At 38.6% G+C, this 19,830-nt stretch overlaps 5 protein-coding genes and 1 long non-coding RNA gene across 7 annotated transcripts; 3 read left to right on the top strand and 3 right to left on the bottom strand.

The window, feature by feature from the left end:
* Positions 1-1,739: 1,739 nt before the first annotated feature.
* Positions 1,740-3,432, top strand: LOC135606623 (cytochrome b561 and DOMON domain-containing protein At3g61750-like). Its single transcript, XM_065097678.1, has 4 exons — positions 1,740-2,070; positions 2,183-2,579; positions 2,654-2,949; positions 3,033-3,432. Exons 1-4 carry the CDS (start codon positions 1,909-1,911, stop codon positions 3,300-3,302), a joined length of 1,125 nt encoding a protein of 374 aa, XP_064953750.1. The 5' UTR covers positions 1,740-1,908; the 3' UTR covers positions 3,303-3,432.
* Positions 3,433-4,098: 666 nt separating this feature from the next.
* LOC103979721 (uncharacterized) lies at positions 4,099-4,821 on the bottom strand. Its single transcript, XR_671274.3, has 2 exons — positions 4,513-4,821; positions 4,099-4,387 (listed from the first exon to the last, which is right to left on the bottom strand). It is a non-coding gene; the product is annotated as an uncharacterized LOC103979721 (long non-coding RNA).
* Positions 4,822-5,409: 588 nt separating this feature from the next.
* On the bottom strand, positions 5,410-6,109 carry LOC103979722 (large ribosomal subunit protein eL27x-like). The gene is made up of 2 exons (XM_065099611.1): positions 6,103-6,109; positions 5,410-6,027 (listed from the first exon to the last, which is right to left on the bottom strand). Exons 1-2 carry the CDS (start codon positions 6,107-6,109, stop codon positions 5,516-5,518), a joined length of 519 nt encoding a protein of 172 aa, XP_064955683.1. The 3' UTR covers positions 5,410-5,515.
* Positions 6,110-7,460: 1,351 nt separating this feature from the next.
* LOC135608550 (uncharacterized) lies at positions 7,461-11,554 on the top strand. Its single transcript, XM_065101572.1, has 9 exons — positions 7,461-7,699; positions 8,209-8,285; positions 9,403-9,631; positions 9,815-9,969; positions 10,072-10,117; positions 10,214-10,305; positions 10,460-10,556; positions 10,876-10,932; positions 11,136-11,554. The coding sequence occupies exons 1-9, from the start codon at positions 7,532-7,534 to the stop codon at positions 11,256-11,258; spliced, it is 1,044 nt and encodes a 347-aa protein (XP_064957644.1). The 5' UTR covers positions 7,461-7,531; the 3' UTR covers positions 11,259-11,554.
* Positions 11,555-11,661: 107 nt separating this feature from the next.
* Positions 11,662-15,077, bottom strand: LOC135608551 (uncharacterized). Its single transcript, XM_065101573.1, has 4 exons — positions 14,719-15,077; positions 14,052-14,159; positions 13,880-13,950; positions 11,662-12,265 (listed from the first exon to the last, which is right to left on the bottom strand). Exons 1-4 carry the CDS (start codon positions 14,869-14,871, stop codon positions 12,031-12,033), a joined length of 567 nt encoding a protein of 188 aa, XP_064957645.1. The 5' UTR covers positions 14,872-15,077; the 3' UTR covers positions 11,662-12,030.
* A 521-nt stretch (positions 15,078-15,598) lies between these two features.
* LOC135608548 (uncharacterized) lies at positions 15,599-18,813 on the top strand. Of its 2 annotated transcripts, XR_010485560.1 has the most exons (5): positions 15,599-15,958; positions 16,162-16,256; positions 17,465-17,553; positions 17,676-17,773; positions 18,537-18,813. XR_010485560.1 is itself a non-coding variant. In XM_065101571.1 (4 exons), the coding sequence occupies exons 1-4, from the start codon at positions 15,949-15,951 to the stop codon at positions 18,673-18,675; spliced, it is 336 nt and encodes a 111-aa protein (XP_064957643.1). In that variant the 5' UTR covers positions 15,599-15,948; the 3' UTR covers positions 18,676-18,813. The 2 variants fall into 2 exon arrangements, 1 of the variants encoding a protein (XP_064957643.1); XM_065101571.1 differs by lacking the exon at positions 16,162-16,256.
* The last annotated feature ends 1,017 nt before the right edge of the window (positions 18,814-19,830 follow it).

Here is a 19,830-nt window from a genome sequence, read left to right as displayed (position 1 = left end):
TGATACAAAAAGGGACACTTAGATCTTCATCGCACAAATTAATTTTTTTAAATTATTTATTTTATACGTTATAAAATATATATTAACGATCAATCGTAATCATATGACATATAAGCATTACATGAAAATATGATGAAAGACAAAAGATCCAAGCAGTAGCAAGATCAAATATAAAAGTTAATTCTCGATGCTACATCTCTTTTTTTTCTTTAAAGAACTTGTATCTAAAAAGGATTTTAGACTAATTCGAACATTAGAGGGATTGAGTCTATAAATTTTTCTGACATCACTCTTAGTGCAAGTGATGCCTATGAGTTTGACACTTTTACCTCGAAGCTATCTCAGGCATTTCTACACTATTAGATTCGGATCATCTTAAATTGACTCATATGTCGACGATGATTTTTCTTAACATATCCAATATATCTATATAATCATTTATGTTTTAACTTAGTATATTGGTTATTGTTTCTTTACCATGATGTATCCAGCAAAATCAACCTTTCTTCGCCGTTAGTGTTTGATTTACTCATTAAGTTTATTTAACATATAAGATGGATGTTAAGAACTAAGTTGGAAATACATGATCGCTCATATTTTACAGTACTTAGGTTGGAGCGTATTTGATAAAATGCATCGAGGAATCTTAGACCTTTTTAAAGGTGAAATACATGATCGCTCATATTTTACAGTAATCTTATTGATATTCGTTAAAGACTCTTGATGTCAAGATATTGGAACATATACAATGTAAATATCGTGGATCATTGCTTGCAAGTTACTCTATCAGTATAATCTAATCAGTTTCCTTGTGATATCGTCATTTCACTTTGTATTTTGTATTTTACGTTTGATTATTTAAGACTTTGGCGATGTATATAAGGATAAGTTATTTAATAGGAAATATACCATCAAATAATTTTTATTCAATACGTAATCATCAAGATAAAACGAAAAGACGAATGTCACATTCACCCGTCAATTCACAATTATTGGTTACCCCATTATTACCCATCAATATTTTATAAAATATTTTACATTCAATAAAATAAAAAAAAATATTTTTTTTTTTACAATTTGTGTTCACACTCGTATATTTTCGATTAGTAACTTAGATATTAGAATGATCGACTTAAGAAATCTCTCTTTATCTCGTCTTCGTACAAGTGACATATCGGAAGCTCAATGTTTTCATATTAAAGATACTTCGGATAATATTGGGTACACATGTTCGAACCACATCGAGCTATTCATTTATTGCAAACTAAACTTAAACTAAACTTGGAAAATCCGATTATGGTTCACAGTATATGGTAACACGAATCACCAATTTATGGCTTCAAAAATATATGTGGTTCAATTTTGATTTCCAAAATTTAAGAATCATAATCATATTATGTATATATATATATATATAAATAAATATATATATATATATATAAGCGTACTACGAGGACAAGCTTGTCGCAATGTGTTGGGAGGTGATCGCCGACTTCTTACTCCACTCTAACTTTAATGAGGTTGATATGCGAACCAAAATCCACCTTACACAGCAAGCAAATCAATTCGGCAAATCCCAACATCGTCACAGATTTCCGGCGCTACACCAAATCCTCAAGTAAATACCAATGCGATCCATGCCTCTCTCGATTCAGCTCTTTTAGAGTCATCCAAACTCACCCACTCTCACTCATTGCTTACCTCCCTTTTCTCTTTCTGTGTCAGGTTCCAATTGACAGCCGAACCAACTCACAAGGACTCGTCATCCAACTCTCTGGTTGTAAAGGCAACTGCAGCAGTTCGAGCGCTCTCTCTCTCCTTCTTCTTCTTCCTCTTCTTCTTCTTCTTCTTCTTCTATCCTTCTTGCCTCCCATTGTCGTCATCTCTGTTAGCACCAACCTACAGTATATGCCAGCCATGGCGCATGTTTCACCCGCCTTCATCTTCTTCGCGCTGGCGCTAGTCGTCGTCGGTGCGCAGCCGGACAGCTGCAGCTCACGACTCCCTGCTGCTCTCAGCAACTTCACAGGTCTCTCATGCAGGCCCATCTGGAACAACTTCGTCCTCAGAGTATGGCCTATGCTCACCTCATCTCATGTTTGAAACAGGTTTATAGATTCTGGAAAGAGGATAAACCTTATCGGATCCCTTCTCTTTTGTGTTCTCGTTCTGGCCCTTGCAGTACTCTCAGGACCAACAGAATGTTCTCAGCGTCGTGCTATCTACCACATACACCGTGGGTTGGATCGGAATGGGATTCTCCATGGACGGGAGGATGGTCGGCTCCAGTGCCATGGTGGGTTGGATAGGCAAAACCGGCATCCCCCACATCAAGCAGTACTATCTGCGTGGACAGTCTGCTTCAGACGTCGTGGTAGATCAAGGCCAGCTGCTGTCCACCGCGGTCGCACCGAGAGTCGTCGTGCATCGTGCCAAGATATATCTTGCCTTTCAATTGAAGTTTACAGCTCCATTGGCTCAGCAGCATCTGCTCTTCGCCATTGGGACATCGATTCCGGTCCATAATCACCTGAAGAAACATGCGGATAAGACCTCTATCTCCTTCGACTTCTCCACAGGTTTGCCGCTCCACCACCGTCCTCCTTCTCTCTCTGCTCGTTCATGCATCCTAAACAGCAGGCTTGTTTTACAGGCGGCAGTTCATCGTCTTCCTCCTCCTCTTCCTACCTGTACGAGCTGAAAAGGACACATGGAGTGCTGGCCATATTTGGGTGGGGTGTGCTGGCACCGATAGGGGCGATCGTGGCAAGATACTGCAAGCAGTGGGATCCATTGTGGTACTACCTTCACGCGATCATCCAATTCATCGGGTTCATGATCGGTCTCGCGGCCGTGGTGGCCGGAAAGCTACTCTACGATGAGCTGCATGCCAGCGTCCACTCTCACAGGGGCATCGGCATTTTTGTGCTGGTGCTCGCTATTCTTCAGGTCCGCAAGCTCATCCTTTCTCTTTTCTCGTCACACAAATCCATTCGAACCTTGAATTGTCTCACCTCCGTTTGGTACGACAGGTGATAGCCTTCTTCGTGCGGCCCGACCGAGACTCCAAGATCCGCAGGTACTGGAACTGGTACCACCACTGGGTGGGGAGGCTTGCTCTGTTCTTTGCGGCGGTCAACATTGTTGTGGGTATCCGAGTAGCAGATGCGGGGACTTCATGGAAGGTTGGCTATGGCTTCAACCTTGCGATCCTCCTGATTGCAATCATCGTTATGGAGCTGCTGCGGTGGACAGGAAGGTCCAGGGAAGCTGTCACCGCACCACCGCTACAGATGCAATAGCCGGATGATGAATGGAATGGATTTGCGACGTGAAGTTTGTCACTGTTGTAATCCCGATGAGCTATTGCAGTGTTGTTTGTGGTCGCAGACTCCTATATATAATTAATTGCATGCTAAATATTCTGGCTCTTGTATCATTCTCATGCTCGATCGAAGTCGAAGGAGCATGACATGGTCTAATCGACTTCATTACAAGAAAAGAACACTCGATCACGAGGGAGATCCAAACTATGGCATGCACATGTTCTTCCCCTGTTCTACCGTAAGCAACTGTCTAAAGCTGCAGAAAGAACCATGAAGATTAACAACATGAAGGCACTGATCACACCTGACGGATCGCTCTCTCAATTCTCTATTTGATCAACTTCAGACAACAAGAAGAACCAACCATTTCTTTTATATGCATTTTTTTTTCCTTCTGACAATATTTCTTAGCTGAGTAGAGTAGTCCTTTATATGTTGGAAAGCTTTATTGAAAGAATATATATATATATATATATATATATATATATATATATATATATATATAATTCACAAAATCACTAATTCAGCACGTGATGTCTAATGCAGCGTCTTTCATCAGTAGGTAAAATGGATGAATTATTTTACTTTCATAATTATAAGATATCAATATAAATTAAAAAAAGACAGAAACTGCGATGCTACGAGGGTTCATGTGCACGATTGCTTCAGCAATATAATTCTATTTTCCAAGCGCGCTAGGAATTATTTTTTCTTCAGCAATCGATATGAGAATAAAAGTATTCCAAGATGAGTTCAACATCACAAGAGGGAGTTTCTATCAATCCACCCAGGTAGCACTATCACTGCTTGTTTGATGCAAGATGAATCATCCAATTAACAATCTAATGACACTTACAAATATATAATTCCCACACATATATACACAATTTCCCCTAAAAGAAATTAATAGAGAACATTTCAATACAAGGTAAAAGCGAAGCAATCGATCGTAGTTATCATAACTGATGGGATCTGTAGATAATATACGCTACGCCTTCATCAGTTCAAATTAGGTATTCCACACATCCAAGCCCTACCCTCATCCGACGAATCCCAAGAAGCTGAAGCCAAGAACCATTGCGCGTACGAACAAAAATCATCATCAGCGGAAAGAAACCACCGAGAGGTGCACCAAGAAAAGAAGATCGTCACCAGAGGAGGCAGAGGAGGGGCGGTGGTGGCTGACCTGAGGGATCGCGTGACGGTCCGCTTCGAGATGGCGCGGAAGAAGAGGTTGGCCGAGTGGAGGAAGACCACCACGCCGGCGCACCCCAAGATTAACAACTCCAACATCTCGGTGATCTTCTTCTTCTTCTTCTTCTTCTTCTTCTTCTTCTTCTTCTTCTCGTCTCCCTCTCGCGGATTTGGAGAAAGGAAGGAAGAAAGAGACAACGACGGGGAGGCCTTGAGACCGTTCGAGCAACGAAAGAGAGAGCGAGGTGGGGTTTGTTAGGCCGGTGGGTTTATTTAACGGGCCGAGGCCGTTGAGGAGACAGCGGAGCCCACCTTCCCTTCCGTAATTATTCTTCGTCAAAATTACTCTTGATTGCTCCTTAGGTCAGTAATTTATGTTTTTACCCGTTTAAATTTACATTTAGCAACGAATCAAAATGATTGGTAACAATTAATGGGAATATATTTTGTACTTTAATTTTTTTTTGAAACCTATTAACCTAATTTGAACTTATTACCAACTTCATGTATTAGTCAAATATATAAATGAATGCATTAGACGTATTTTCCATCGCACGTATCATCTCAAAGGTGTGCTCGACAGCCCTCAATATTGTTACTTTGATTGTATTTGTATTCAAGTAGGGCCATAGTTTGGAGTCGAACTATGTTTGGGTACTACATCATATTAGACGATTCTGAAGCCCACAGGCTCGGTAGCATTCGGCCTGCAAATTTTACCCAATTAGTTCGAATACAAAGAAAGCAGTGACATTCCTAAAATAGGCGAAACGAAATGCAACAATTATAACTCAAATACAAATAAAATGGCATTCCATCGATAGATCAGATCGGTTCGGTCTTCGAATGAATAAAAAATGATGAACTAAGACATATTAAACCATAAGAACTCGCAGGTCTCGACAAACGAAAATAGCAACGCTAGGGATCGAACTAAAGAAGGCTAGATGGGTTTAGAACCTGAGCTTCGTAAAGAACCACCGGTTCTTGCCGGTCTAGAAGCGCTCCTCGAGGCGAGCCTTGGTCTCCTTGCAGGCGGCGACGTTCTTATCGCGGGACTGGAGAGAGTCGAGGGTGACGGCGTCCTTGAGATCGACGTCGAGTGTGTAGCGGGTGGGCATGATGTGGCTGAACTCGACCAGCTTCAGGAACGCCTTAACGCGCGACTTGTTAGCCGTCTTCTTCGCCGAGTGCTTACGGATCACCTTCTTCGGGTACTTGGCGATGCCGGCCACCAAGCAGTGCCCATAGGCCAGATCCCGCGTGCCCTCGTCGAAGGCCCGCACGATCACCGCCTTCCGGCCAGCGAACCGGCCCTGCAGAACGACAACCGCCTTGTTCGGCTTCAGAAATTTCACCACGGTCCTCGTCTCCCCCTCCTCTCCAGACGGCCCTGACCGATCCGAAGCCGCTCTCTCGCCGCCGCTTGGAACCCTAGGGAGACAAGGAGAAAGGCTTTTATATGGAGCGCGAGAACGGTTGGCGCCGGAGAACAGTCGACGTTCGACTCAGGTTTGATTTGGGTAGGCGGTGAAGTTACCTCCTAAGTATTGATCACTGTGTGATGATCGTTCTCTCCCACCTCTCATCTCCTCACCCCACGACCCCACTTTGGTTGCTACAAAAACGGGATTCAGTAACCCTGTTAAATGAGTATAACATTATTATACTAATGTCTTAATTGGCTTGCGACCATACATAAATCTTATAAAAATTATAAATCATTTTTATTAAAATAATTTATGCCTGTAAAAATATATTATGATTATCCGATTAAAATGTCAATTCAATGCAAATCCAATCGATATCTTATTTTATACCTATCTTAACTTAGTGACGAAATAGATTGAATCCACACGATTTGAGATGTGTTGAATCTGGTAAGAATTATATTGATATTGTAAGAATTATATCAAATTAGTTTTAAAGATATGAAGTTGATTGAATATCGAATCTTTAAATGTTATATGTAATAAGACTTGAGTAATAAGAGTAGCAAGAAAGGTGAACAAAAATTCTATGTTTCTAAAGTTAGAAAACCTCCTCATAAAGTTTAGAGACCAATGCTAACGGAGAGTGTGAGGGAAGCTTTGTAAAAAGGGGTTATAAAGGTATTCTCGAACTTGTCAAAAGGAGAATCGAGTTGTAAGAGTAGTTGATATTTGTCTATTGAAAGAAGATCGTTAGTGGATGTTTTGGTGGCCTCGATGAAAGAGGAATCGATAGAATAGATGTAGATCATGATGATCGAATCCCAATAAAAGAATATAATGTCACATCAAATTCAAAAGGATGTAATGTGATTATAAATATAATTATAACATCTAAGAGATAACATTGTATCGATCAATTGATACCGAAGTGTTATTTACTTTGTAGTGTTGTGACACTAAAGAATCTTATTATTTATATTATTTTATATTATAAATAATATAATGATGTCATTGTTATTTATATTAATATGAAAAAAATTAATTATGATTAGATTTAGTTTATTATATATAGAGAGAGATTTACTAGAATTAGTGAGAATTGGGGTAGGCTTTATATGAGATGTGAATCCATGGCTATGTGTGGTATGAGTTGTTCACCCACTACCCATTTGTCCAACCTAAATCTCAAATCCAAGCAACTGTTCCATCGGAGTCTCTCATGTTAGATTTGGAGTTAGTAGGCAACTTTTACTTCGTAATGCTCGGAATTTTAGAATGTCTTCACTTTTAGTCGATCAAATTGATCATTTCAGCTGTTCTAATATTATTTCTTCAGCACCGATCATTCGTGTTTGCGTGCTATTTTAATCTCGATTGGGTTATAGTAACAAAAAATTGGCTTTAATTTTAATTAACTTATTGCGGAAAATATTTAATACATCGTTTCGGCGATACGAAAAAAAAACCCGCCTATTTATAAACCGTCGGTGCCGCATTCTCTCCGAGGAAGGGAAGAGGAGAGTTCTCTGTTTTCTTGCTCCAAAGCTCCGATCTTTCTGAGGAAACTTTGCGGGAGGAATGGCGGATTCCTCTCTTTCCCCTCGGCCCAGTCACTTCCTGTTGGGATCGTCGACGTTGGACGAATCGTACAGGCCGCTGCCTTCGCTTTACCTTGCATTCCTGGTGATTTGGGCCCTCTCCGCGTCCTCCTGGATCGTCAACACCTGGAGGAACCGGTTTGTCCAGGTTCGTCGGATTATTTTCTTTCGTTTCAGCAAAAAAAGATTCCTTCTTTTAGGACTGCCCTGTTGCTGTCAATGTCTATGAGTATTTCTGATGAGTGTTTTCCGTTGTTTGGTGCTCAATTTTTTCGTTCGGTAAAGGGAATGTGATTTATTATGTTTTGTATAAGAATTTGTTGACTTCCAATGATTCAGTCGAGGATTTGGGTATTGCGCAAAGTGAGTTTTCTATGTTTAAGAGAAACTTGGTCCCTTTTTTGGAATTCGAAATTGAAGTTCAAGCTCTTTGCGCAGAAAATGCAAAAGATTTGCAATCGCATGAAATGATATAGAAGAAAAAAAAGAATTGCAATTGTACCTTTTCTGGGAACTGTAACTGCATACATATATAGGTATTCAAAATAAAAGAATGCTAGCGTGTTTGTTTGACGACAACGCTGCCTATTAGCTCTTTTAGGGTTTCCTAGAACAGTACTTTTTTATGATAATTTTTCCTGATTTTTATTACGGCAGACAAACAAACTGCAGTGGATGTTGGCTTCTGTTCCGCTTGTTAAGGCTCTGCAGCTGGCCCTTTCATGTTCATTTTGGTGAGTTACAGAGGCAAGTTTCCCATTGCCGGTTATTACAATCTTTCTAGCTATCTTTGTCTTGGATTATTCCTTTTGAGCTTTGTAATATTATTCAAAATTTGCCTGTTTGATGGGTAGGGATCCTTTATCTCAAGCTGGGGTTATCCCCTACATCCCATGATAATTATGGGTCAATATTGCATTATTCCTTAGATCTATTCTGCAGCTAATTAAGATGGTCCTACTTATTTATATGTAACGACTATTATGTAAGAGTTTTGGACATGTTGAAATTATGCTTTCAAAAATAAAAGAGATGCATTTGACCTTCTGTCTTTCATCTTATAATGTCCTAAGTTTCAGTTAGTTTGGAGCGAGAATAATTTGTTGATGATGTTTTCAGTTTGAGCTTTCAGAATACTGTAGATGCAGTTCATGCACAAGAACAGCATCTACAGACAGGTTCTGATTTTGTGTAACATCCAATTGGTTGTTTACAACTTTACATAATGCTTGCTGCAGTATATGTTTTGATAAGAGGAGTGCATCTTAATGAACATATTTAAGTTCACTTTAGAAGGTGTTGGTCATGACCAATTCTTCTTGGACATTGTCCGGAACATTATAAAACAAAGATGTGTATCTGGTCTTAACCTTAATTTCCTGCCAAGTTAATACATTTATGCATACATATGAATTTGCCATTATATGATCCATAAGAGTTTGAGAATTGACCTTTTATCTAAACCTAATGTTCGCCTTTTTAATGAAGTGAAAAAGAAGTTGCTTGATGAAATCTAGGTTGTTGATTGGAAAGGTAAACTAATCCGATTGCGCTATGGCATCACACTGTTCTGTTGGTTCATCGGTCCCTCCCAGTTATCTTTGTCATGTGCCAGTTTCCTGTTAAGTCAAATAGAATAGAGAAAATCAGGTTACTCTAATTAGTAAATAGTACCAGCCTTTTTATTATGTCCATCTGTCTCTGCATAGAATTTGCAAAAAGAGGAAAGAACTACCAGCGGAAATGATGATGTCCAACATATTTCATGTTTAACACTCCATGTAAAGTTTGGCTTTATCATATTGAATGAAGATCTTCTCATGAGCATTAACGTTTGAGTGTTTCATGCAGGTATTCTTGCATAAACCTTCAAATATGTTCGTTGTGGATGTCCTTTGGGGTGTATGTAACTGGAATACTCTTTCAAACATCCTCTTTTGTCTCCTTTATGCTCATCTCTCATGGTTATTGCATCATCTATGAACGCCTTTTGGTACGTGAACGACGTATAACTGCTGCATTGGGTTGTATACTCTACCTGACCCTAGTTGGCTATAAAACTGCTGTGCCATATTTCACAGTTAAGTATCCTTGTCACAATCTAGTGGATCAAAGACTTAACTTTCATTAGTGAGGATCTAGTAATAGTTTGAACTTTGAACTACCACATCTGACAATTAATTGTGATAGTTTGTTTTTCTTGTTTATTTATGTTGATGACCAAATTTGTATTCAAAAGTTTACTAAGCGGAATGCAATACAGGTATTTCTTGTGCTGGCTTACTCTTTATCATTCTACATGATCTTCCACCACATCTCCCACAGTCTGTTAGTTCTACGCGAACAGTTGATTTTTATCGAGGGCGAAGATTCCCACACAATGCACAATGCATTATATGCTAAGTACATTATGTTCAAGTATGTCTTACAACTTCAAAGTGTTTTTGGCTTTCTGATGTCTGTAAAACAAGCAGTTGACATGTTTTTTGGTACTTCCTCCTACTGCATCTGCCTCACCAGGAAATTTCAAGGTGCAATGCAATTAGTAGCCATGGCAGAAGTTCTGGTATGAGCTGCCAAACTTTTTTACTTTTGACCAGCTATTTGCTGATATCAGACTTGGAAGTTTTTATCACAAACAGCATACCTCTTGAAACTTCAGATTTATATGAATGTTGATGAGGCACTGGATACCTACTGGTTTCGCTTGTTGGTACGCGAGTGGGCACAAGTTTGCATCTTCCTGTACATCGGGTAGGTTGAACTTGTATACCAGTGCTTAACTTGCATTCCACAAGATATTTAAGTCGATGTTTTACATGCTGAAATTCCTAACGTGCATTTAACAATGGGAGCCTTCTTCAAGATAATTACTTGTGTGTAAATTGGGTTTTACTCATATTTGCAGGTGGACTTTTAGAACACAGGAAGTGTCACCACATTTCTCTGTTATGCCTGCCTTGAAGTCGAAAAAAGAGATGATTTTGCCTCCTGTATATAGCATAGTATGTTCCTCTTCTTGTATATGCACTACAGTACCAGCTTATTGGTTAAGCATGTTACTAGATATTGTAATTTTACGAATAATTGCATACTTTAGCTCATGTAAATTTCTTTTCAAAGCCCTATATAGGATCTGTAAATGCTAAAAGGCCAAAACATTAATAGTCTGTCAAAGTTCTGAAGTGTTGCATGTGGAGAAATCAACTGTTTGGGAATTTATTTTTCTTCTGATTTCTTCTAGAATTGAAACTATTGTATGTTAGTTTGTTATTTTCCTCAATTTCTCATGCAACCCTTTGCACTAAGTGATAAACTGTGCAGGAAATGAATGCTGCTGACTTCAATGACTTGGCTTCTCAACAATTGCATGTTGGTGTGGTAAGTGAGACCACAAGTTCCTAACTTTTAGACTGTCATCAACTTTCAATAATATCTTAAATAAACTCCTCATGCAATTCCTATTTCCATTCATTTTTTTCTGTTACTTTCATCCAGATCACTTCATGTAGCATAGGATACATGCAGATAATTTTTGCTTTGCTTTTTCTCAATAATATAAGTTTGACTTTGTCAACATGCAGCCAACTTCTTTTCCTTATTCCAACTGTGGAAATTCCTTTAATCCACTGGTGGTAATAGTTCAAAACCCACACTGCAGAAGCACTTCGCAAGATCAGCCTCCAGTAGTGCTATTAGACAAGTAAGTGTTTAACTTAAAGGGAAAGAAAGATCTTTATCAACAGTCACTGACTAGGTGATACATCCAGTTTAATGCTATCGACAAAAGCTTGTATATTATTTTGGTCTTTTGACTTTTTACATGTGCAAGGGATTTGACCCACAAAATTAGGATCATGCATGTAAGATAAAACTTGTGAAAAGTATATTCTTGAATGATAGAAAATACATCTCCACGATACATCACATTGTGTTCTTCGACCATCATGATCCATTTGCTCACTTGCTGTGAATAGGAAAATCTTCAGAGCAGAGGATTGCATACCACCTTTCCTTAAAAGTAAAGACAACAGCAAAAACATTCTGTTCTGACATCTAAATGATACTTCCAAACACTATGAATTATGACAGAAGTTTATTGCATCAACATGAGCCAATAAACATAACTTCTTATTGGAAATGATTATAGTTTCTCTACAGTAAACCAGGGGACATGATAATTGATCCATAATGCTTCCCTATCTCTTTTAGGGCTTATCCGATGCACGAGGCTTCCACCAATACGGGATCTGAGAAGGGTCAATTTACACAATCTTATCTTTAAATACTTAAAGAGACTGTTTCCATGACTCGAATCTTGATCTCTCAAGTCGTAAAGGAACAACCTTACAATTGTACCAAGGCTTACGGTCGCTTCCCTACCTCTTTTGATAGGCTTTTTTTTTTCCTAGAGCTACAATTTAGAACAGGGATCATACATTTGAAATTGGCTACAATCAGCAAGCTGGCATAACTATTTTATGCTTTTGATCTTTTCAATTTTACTTCCAACTTTTCATCATTGCTATAGTTGATCCTTTTCTTTGATCTGGGATCTACACTCTTTGATGCCTTCATCTCTTGTGAGGTTGCTGGCCTCTCTTGTTTAGTGGATTTGATTGGAGTTCTCATTCGTAGTTGCTGCTGCCTCTTTTGCTTTCTCTCATACGCTTTCTTTGCTCTTTCAGGAGATAGCAAACCATGTTCCATCATCCTACATGTTCAGATGGAACAGCACATAATCATATTAAGCTGATGAATATCAACTAATGTAAAGGGAACATAATTCATGTCCTTTAATTGAAGATAACATAGTACATCTTCTAGTATAAAAAACAGGGGGAGCTACTCATATTGAGAGCAGAAAATCCAAACAGGTTAGTTAGAAAATCCAATTTAGACAATCCTATTGGTCCAACGTATGGCTACAAAGGAAAAAAAAATAACTAAAGCTGATCACCACCGAATTCTAGAAGCAACTGAAAACACTATGATTGCAAGAAAAAAATGAATTGTTGCTTTTCAGTGCTAAATACCGTAAAAGCCAAAGCAACCTGGAGAGTTATGAAGCCCTCAAACTTTTTATTTTCTTCTATAACATCTGACTAAGAAATTAATCAACCAGCATTTACCTGTAAATTATAGCATGACACTGGAACATCATTCTTTCAACTGTTGTTGAGTTATCATTAGAACAGAGTCAAACCTAAGCCTAAATTTAAACCGAAAAAATTAAGGATTCAGCAGTTTCTTGACTTGGTGAGTTAAAAAGGTCAAGTACTTCATGAGGGTGCTGCCATCAAGATCTTTGTGCAATTATGTATGTGTTTCACTTGTTATTATTCCCAGAGAATGTTTCCACAAAGAGTGGCTGTGATCATGGTTTTCAAAATTTGGTCTCTGTGCCTCGACTGACATCACTGGTTATAGGATATCTCCTCAGCCGGTACTTGCCAAAAGAAAACAGAATTTACTAGAGTTAACTGAAAGAAATCAAAATCGACGAGTTATAAACCAGATTACAAATCCAGACCAAAACTTATCATTGTAGATTGTACACTTCGCCAATGGTAAAAACAACAAAGATTCCTAAATGAATATTTTTTACCTTTGGTCTTATGGCAAAGTTAGAATTATTTCCTAAAAATAATCTAAGAAGGATTGTACAAGTAGAAGATATATGCTGTTAGAAAGGATAATAAGTGTGAAGGTAATAGGAGAAAGATCAATACAATATGCTACTCATCAAACTAAACACAGCCAAAGTTTTGTTAGATGCAGAATTAGATAAAAACTTCCATATTTTTCAAGTTTTACAGAGAACATATACATATATTTTGCAACAATATATAATCTGCTGACTGTTTGAAACTTTTAGAGTCGATGACATAAATTGATTCATGTCACCCACAGAGCCTTTTTCCAAGTCTTACTCATATAAGATCAGTGACCGATTTTAATTGTTGATACTTTATCAACCAATTGGAGCATTCAAACTACCCCACCCACAGTGTTGAATGAAGATCCGGTTCCGACATTTAGCCATCGCTGCCAGGAAACTTCAACTCTCTTAAATGAACATAAAGGACGTTTGAAGAAATCATCTAAGATATCCTATGAGTCCTAGTTCAAGAATTTTAAAAAAAATATGATGGATGGATCTTTATAATATTCAGCAAATCGACAAGGCCCATCCTCCAAATATTCTCAAAGGGCAAGGAGGATATCAACCGAGAACAGAAAAGGAAAGAAAACTAACTCAACTTTGTTTAACTTTGTCACGTTATAACAGATACATGAACATTATATCGAACTGGGAAGAACTTACCAAGATTCTGCCATTTCGCTTGACGGAATTTGCTCTAATAAGGATTCGTAGAACATCCTCAAGGGTTCTCTCTGACAAAAACCAATCAAGCACAGGGTGTGAAACCATTATATGACCTCACCAAACTCCACCAACCTATTCTAAGATGAAATATCTTTTACAAGTTAAATACCTCTTCAGGGATGTCATACTTCTGACCAGGCAAGGAATACACTTTCTTCTGAGCTTTCACTCTGCTTGTTTTAGTAACAGTATTTGATGAGCTTGTTATCTTCTTCCCCTACACATTTATCTCAAAATCAAATTCACAATAAAAAAGAAGCAACAAGATTAAAGATAATTCTACAATTTGCTTGCAAAGCATGGATCCAAGGATGTCAATCGTTTGCCTTTGCTCTAAAAATCTCAACAAGAAGCAGAAACGAAAGCAAGCAAAATGCTTGAGACCATCCAAAACCACTCCATCCACTCTAATAGAACATGGAAGAACAGAAACCAAAACAATCCAATTTAAGATTGGCTTCTTAGAAGGCAAGGGAGACAAAACGCCACAGCAAACTGAAAAGACAAAAGAATGCAGATAAGGCAAGAGATCAGAAAGTGTCTAGAATTCCACATAAATCAATCAGTTGTCACCTCCCAAATTCCGAACAAACAAATAAAAGATCACGTTTTGGAGCCACAAATCAACTTTGATTGTAAGGGTTAGTCCACAAAATCGAATACCTTTGTCCAAACCTGGAAACTTCAGCACAATCTAACAAAAAACTCTAATCCGCGAAGAAGCCGGAAACGACCAATCATTGTAATTCCCCCCACAAAATCGAACCTTTTCTTACCTCCGGTTTAATTACAACGTTGACGGGTTTCTTCTTAACGATCGAGACCGGTTTCCCAGATCCATCCACCTTCTTCTTCACTTCCGCCACGGCTGCCCCTTTCTCCTTCGCCGCTCCGCCGCCGCTCAACTTTATCGCTCCCGACGAAGTCATCGCTACCAATCCGACGCCACTGACAACGCTCTCGTCGACCTCTCCGCCGACCGAGAAGGAATGAGAAACAAATCCGAATTTGCGGTCGGAGAGCAACTGAGAGGCTCAGACAAGTGCCTCCTCCCTGGAGCTCGGCGCCGCCTCGGAGGAGATGCAACCAAAGGATATGAACCCAGCAGTGCTAGATTGCGCCCGACGTGGCAACAAGATGTTAACGTGCGCCGATTGGGCGTGCGAGAGGGTAGTTTGGTCATATCACATGTTGCCGAATATAGGCTTCTTTTAATGGTCTCTTATCCGTATCGAAAGTACGTGGGCGGCAATTGGATCTTCCGGTTGAAACACCAAGCAGGAAATAGACCCTTCCGAGTGGTCCATACTCGGTTGTACCGTCAATGTCACCTCACGTCCGTCGCCATCAACGAATGATAATTCGCGATTTCCTGTCTGCTAAATGGGCTGAGACCCAGGAGATGCGTGCTTCCGTGGGAGAAAGATGGGTACGGATTCAGTCTGACCCGGATCCGAGTACTTGCGGGTTGAATCTATTTCACATTTAAAGGCTTCGGACCAATTACGAGAATTACCAACTCCGCCCTTATATGGGCTCGGATCTGCTTATTTGGGCTTCAGCTCAAGCTGTTAATGGCCCGTATCGAAGATTAGACCCAGACCATTCATCTCAAATCATTGGACGGTTAAGATCACGTCCAAATGTTGTGATTCCTTCACCATCCTTCTCCGCGAGCCGCAAGCGCTGTCCTTGGACCTCACCGCCGTCGAAGACCCCCTCGGTCGCCGCCGTGTTCCTCTGCGGGCTTCCGCCCACAGGACCTATATCTCCCGTATCGTCTTCTGTTGCGACGCCAACCCTCACATCTCTGATGTCCTCCCGCCTTCCACTCCTCTCCGCAGCCGCCACCTGCATCAGCAGTTGATCTTCTTGGAAATAGGAACTTTCCGTCTTCCCTTCTCGTTCACATGCAACTTTAATCGCGGCCGATCTACCGAGAAACTCTGACCTTGAGCTTTTTAGGCTGAGACAGCTATCAACGGGAGGAAATCCTTGCGCGGAAAATGAGTGCAGGTTTGCTTGTTTTCATCCATTCTCCCCATGAATTTTCTTTTCGTACATTCTTATTCTTTTCAGGATATTAAGGTCAAAAATTTTCATCAAGAAGAAAATTATGAATTTTGAGGGATGGGGTCAATATCCCAAATATACATTTGGTTTCTGTAAAGATTTCGCACCACTTCATGTTTGGAGTTATCGATTTCCCTGCATTGCAGATACTGTTCCAAGGATTCTAAGGAATTCGAACCACATTCTAAGGAAACTGAACATAGTAGAACAAATCAGTGCAACACTGCAGGATATGGCGAGGGTTAGTTGTATGCAACTTATGTTTTGGAAGTAGTATCTATCATGATAACGCACGATGTTCACATCGCATAAAAAAGTACATCAAGCTTCCAAAATTATACGCTTGAAGTTTCCATCCTTTTTTAAAAGTTTCTCTATTGGAGAAGATTAAATGTTTCTCACGTATTTCTTGTGAGATGATTATATGTTTATGTCCTATGCTCATCTTTCGATTGATTGATTCAACTATTTTGTTATTAGCACACTATCATGTTTTTATTGGCTTATTGGAGATTACAGAATATGAACACCTGCATATCATGTTTTCATTGGCTTATGATACCACTCTCAGCCTAATTGCGTTTCTTAAAGTTAATTACTTTTATGGTTTCTTTGTGAAGGGGAAGTGTAGGTGGACATGATATCAGCTGGGGATGGGGAGTACACCCGCATATCATACAATTCTGATGAATTGTATAATTGAAAAACAATATTATCTTAACTTCTTAAGAAACTTATGTTTTAATGAAGTGAATCAGTGAGAAATCACTATGAGCAGCAGCTCATTTTTGCAAATTGTTTGCTAGAAATGTGTACTGATATGATAAGGGATATACAACATTAACTAGTTTTGAGTTATGCATATATAAGTATATATCGTGTGCGTTATAACTGTAGGTGTACGTTAAGAATTGCTTTGAGCCCTTGTTTTTCACGTCGGTTCTGTACAAATTTACTAGTGTGAGAACATAGAGCTACTGGAATAATTACCAGGTGCCTATAGATGTGCATGAAGAGAATCTTTATCTTTTAATTTTGATTATGGATAAACTTATTAATCATATTTAGGATAAACTTTCGAGTTATATATTATTTATTGATGATGTTGTTTTGATCAATAAGAGATTAGTTGAGATCAAACAGAATAGATGAAGTGTATCTTCTGCCATACCAAGAGAAGAATCTGGAGGATAGCTAAGATAGACAGGGACAAAGACCTTTGAAGGAAAATTATAGATATTGTTAATCCATTTTCAAATATCTTATAATGTAGCAATATACCCAGTCCATGATGTTCTTTTCCAGAATTTATGAAATGTTACTGCTTTGCTTATTTATGCAAAATTTTCTCATTTTATCCTGATTGATTATGTCACAAATTCGGCACAAACTTACTAGCAAAATTGCGCAATGAGACCCTACTTTTAAGTTTTAAAATGATTTTAACAGGTGGAGCATTTGGTGGAAATAGAGGAGCAAGACCTGTACCTCCTGAAAAAGGTGTATTTCCCTTAGATCACTTGCATGAATGTGATTTGGTAAGTGAATTATAAGCTTATTGTACTTCCTCGTTTTTCATCTTTCTAAATGATTAGGACGATTTAGTTTCTTTTCTTGCATATAGATAGGACTAAGATTACAGTTTGACTTTTTTATACAGGCAAAGAAAGAATATATTGCTTGCCTCAAATCATCAGGCTACCAATCAGAAAAATGTAGGCACTTATCAAAGAAGTACTTAGAATGTCGAATGGAAAGGTTTGTGTGTGTTGATTTCAGCCAGCATCTTGACATTATGATATATTTGCAAAAGACATGTTATGAAACAATAGTTAATAAAAATAAAGTGTTGGCAAGTAAATTATCATTAAATGGATTTTTGCAGTCATATGAATTAGCATGGTTGATTAGTCATGTCTGAAGAAGTCTGTTATGCAAATTGGCCAATCCTGCGCTCTTGTAAGTATCATTTATGTGTCAATATAAGACAATTTTTTCAATAGGGTTATACTCTACTTTTATGATGAAGGCAGAGGACATCATATCAATCTTATCCATTCTTAACAGTCCCATTTTTCTATTTGAAAATATGAGGTCATTAACGGTCAAATAAATATTAGTGACATCTAGCTTCTGTTGATTATTCTTGGATTATTTAGGTGAGATTTGTATATTATGGTGAACAACGAATCAGTGGATTGAAGTCGTTTTTGTTAATTGCTCTCATTATGATAAGAATAATAATATCCATCTATGCATTTACCCTTGAGCTTCAAATGTCATTAAAGTTAATTATTCTCGCTTATTATAAGAGTAAACAATATCGATCTATGCATTACCCAGAATTAACTAGGAACTTCTTAGTTTTAGCTACTTCATTTATGTTTGTCTTTCTATTGTCATGATGCTCAAGTGTTCTGAAACAGACAGGTAAAAAAATGACAACATGCAGATATGTTCATCAAGATCTCCAATTTCTTTTCTCATAACTTGACTATCTAACTCTGCCTGTTCTTTTCAGAAACTTGATGGCTAAACAAGATCTATCTGAGCTTGGCTTCCTCAAAGACCGCGGAACAGCTACATCTGAAGAGAGCACCAGTGGCGGTCAGCCCAATCCCTCACCTGCAAAAAAGACCATAACTTACTTGAAGGTGTGATCTGGTCACAAATGGATTTTTCTGATTCTAGATTTGCAGCAAGAATACATGTTTAGAAATGATAAAGATGGCTAATAATTTGGTTCAATTGTGTATTAACTATTTTTACTGGATCACTGATATCTCCTTGATCTTTAATTTCAATATGTTTGGTAATTACGAAAAATCTAGCAAAGTGCCTCCAGATTGGTGGTTTAGGATGAGCGGTATGACTTGACTATTTGGTGTCTGTTCTATTTGGACCTCACTGACCATCATATATAGTCCTTTACTGTATCTGATGTGACATCTAATTCTTTAAACAGGTCAATGACTACGTAAGATGATACGGACATCTTTAGCTTCATGCTTCTTCCAATAACATCTACTGGTCTCGTGTTGTTCGCTTCCTCTCTTAGCTTTTGTTACTGTCGCATACACATGCTCTGCTACCGTCATCTTCCTCTCACTCGCGTACGTCAGCCTTCTATTTGAAGTTTCTATATATATATATATGTTGTTGACATTCGAGTCCAAATCTTTACCATTATTAGTAAGCATCTTTTAAAATCTAAAAAATTGCTTATATATATATATATATATTATGCTGAGTGATTTTTAGTTTTAAAATTATAAAAATATTGAATTTTTAAGAATATCAGGAATATTTTATGTACATTTTTTTACGTAAACTAATAGTCTTAGCTAATAGTCTTAGCCACCACCACAGTTTTCTGGATGCATGGCTAATCTCATGGTTTAAGACCCTCCTAAGTATTAAGAGTTCATCTTCGTATGAATCAATGAATGGACGGCCAGGATTCTCTCCTCTCAACTACTAACCTTAATCCAACTGACATCGACGGCCCCAACTCTTTCGTGACTCAAATGGACGGCCAGGATTCTCTCCTCTCAACCACTAACCTTCCAAACTCAATCTGAACCGTCTATCTCCTACAAGATTCCCATTTCAGATCAACCCATCCATCGAGAGTTCTTTAAGTCGCAGTTTTTTAGCGGGAAGGCCTGCAGTTCTTCGACGTGCAGCTCCGACCGTCCGATCTCAGATCAAGGTCCATCGGATCAACGTGCACGCGATGCGATGCACAAACCTCGTGATATTTGATTAACCCTCACTGCCTTCCATGCGTAACTCAAAGAGTAGTTTAATTAATA

The sequence above is a fragment of the Musa acuminata genome, chromosome BXJ2-3 (assembly GCF_036884655.1).
Source record: "Musa acuminata AAA Group cultivar baxijiao chromosome BXJ2-3, Cavendish_Baxijiao_AAA, whole genome shotgun sequence".
Lineage (NCBI taxonomy): Eukaryota > Viridiplantae > Streptophyta > Magnoliopsida > Zingiberales > Musaceae > Musa > Musa acuminata.
This window is presented reverse-complemented; position numbering and strand designations above follow the sequence as displayed.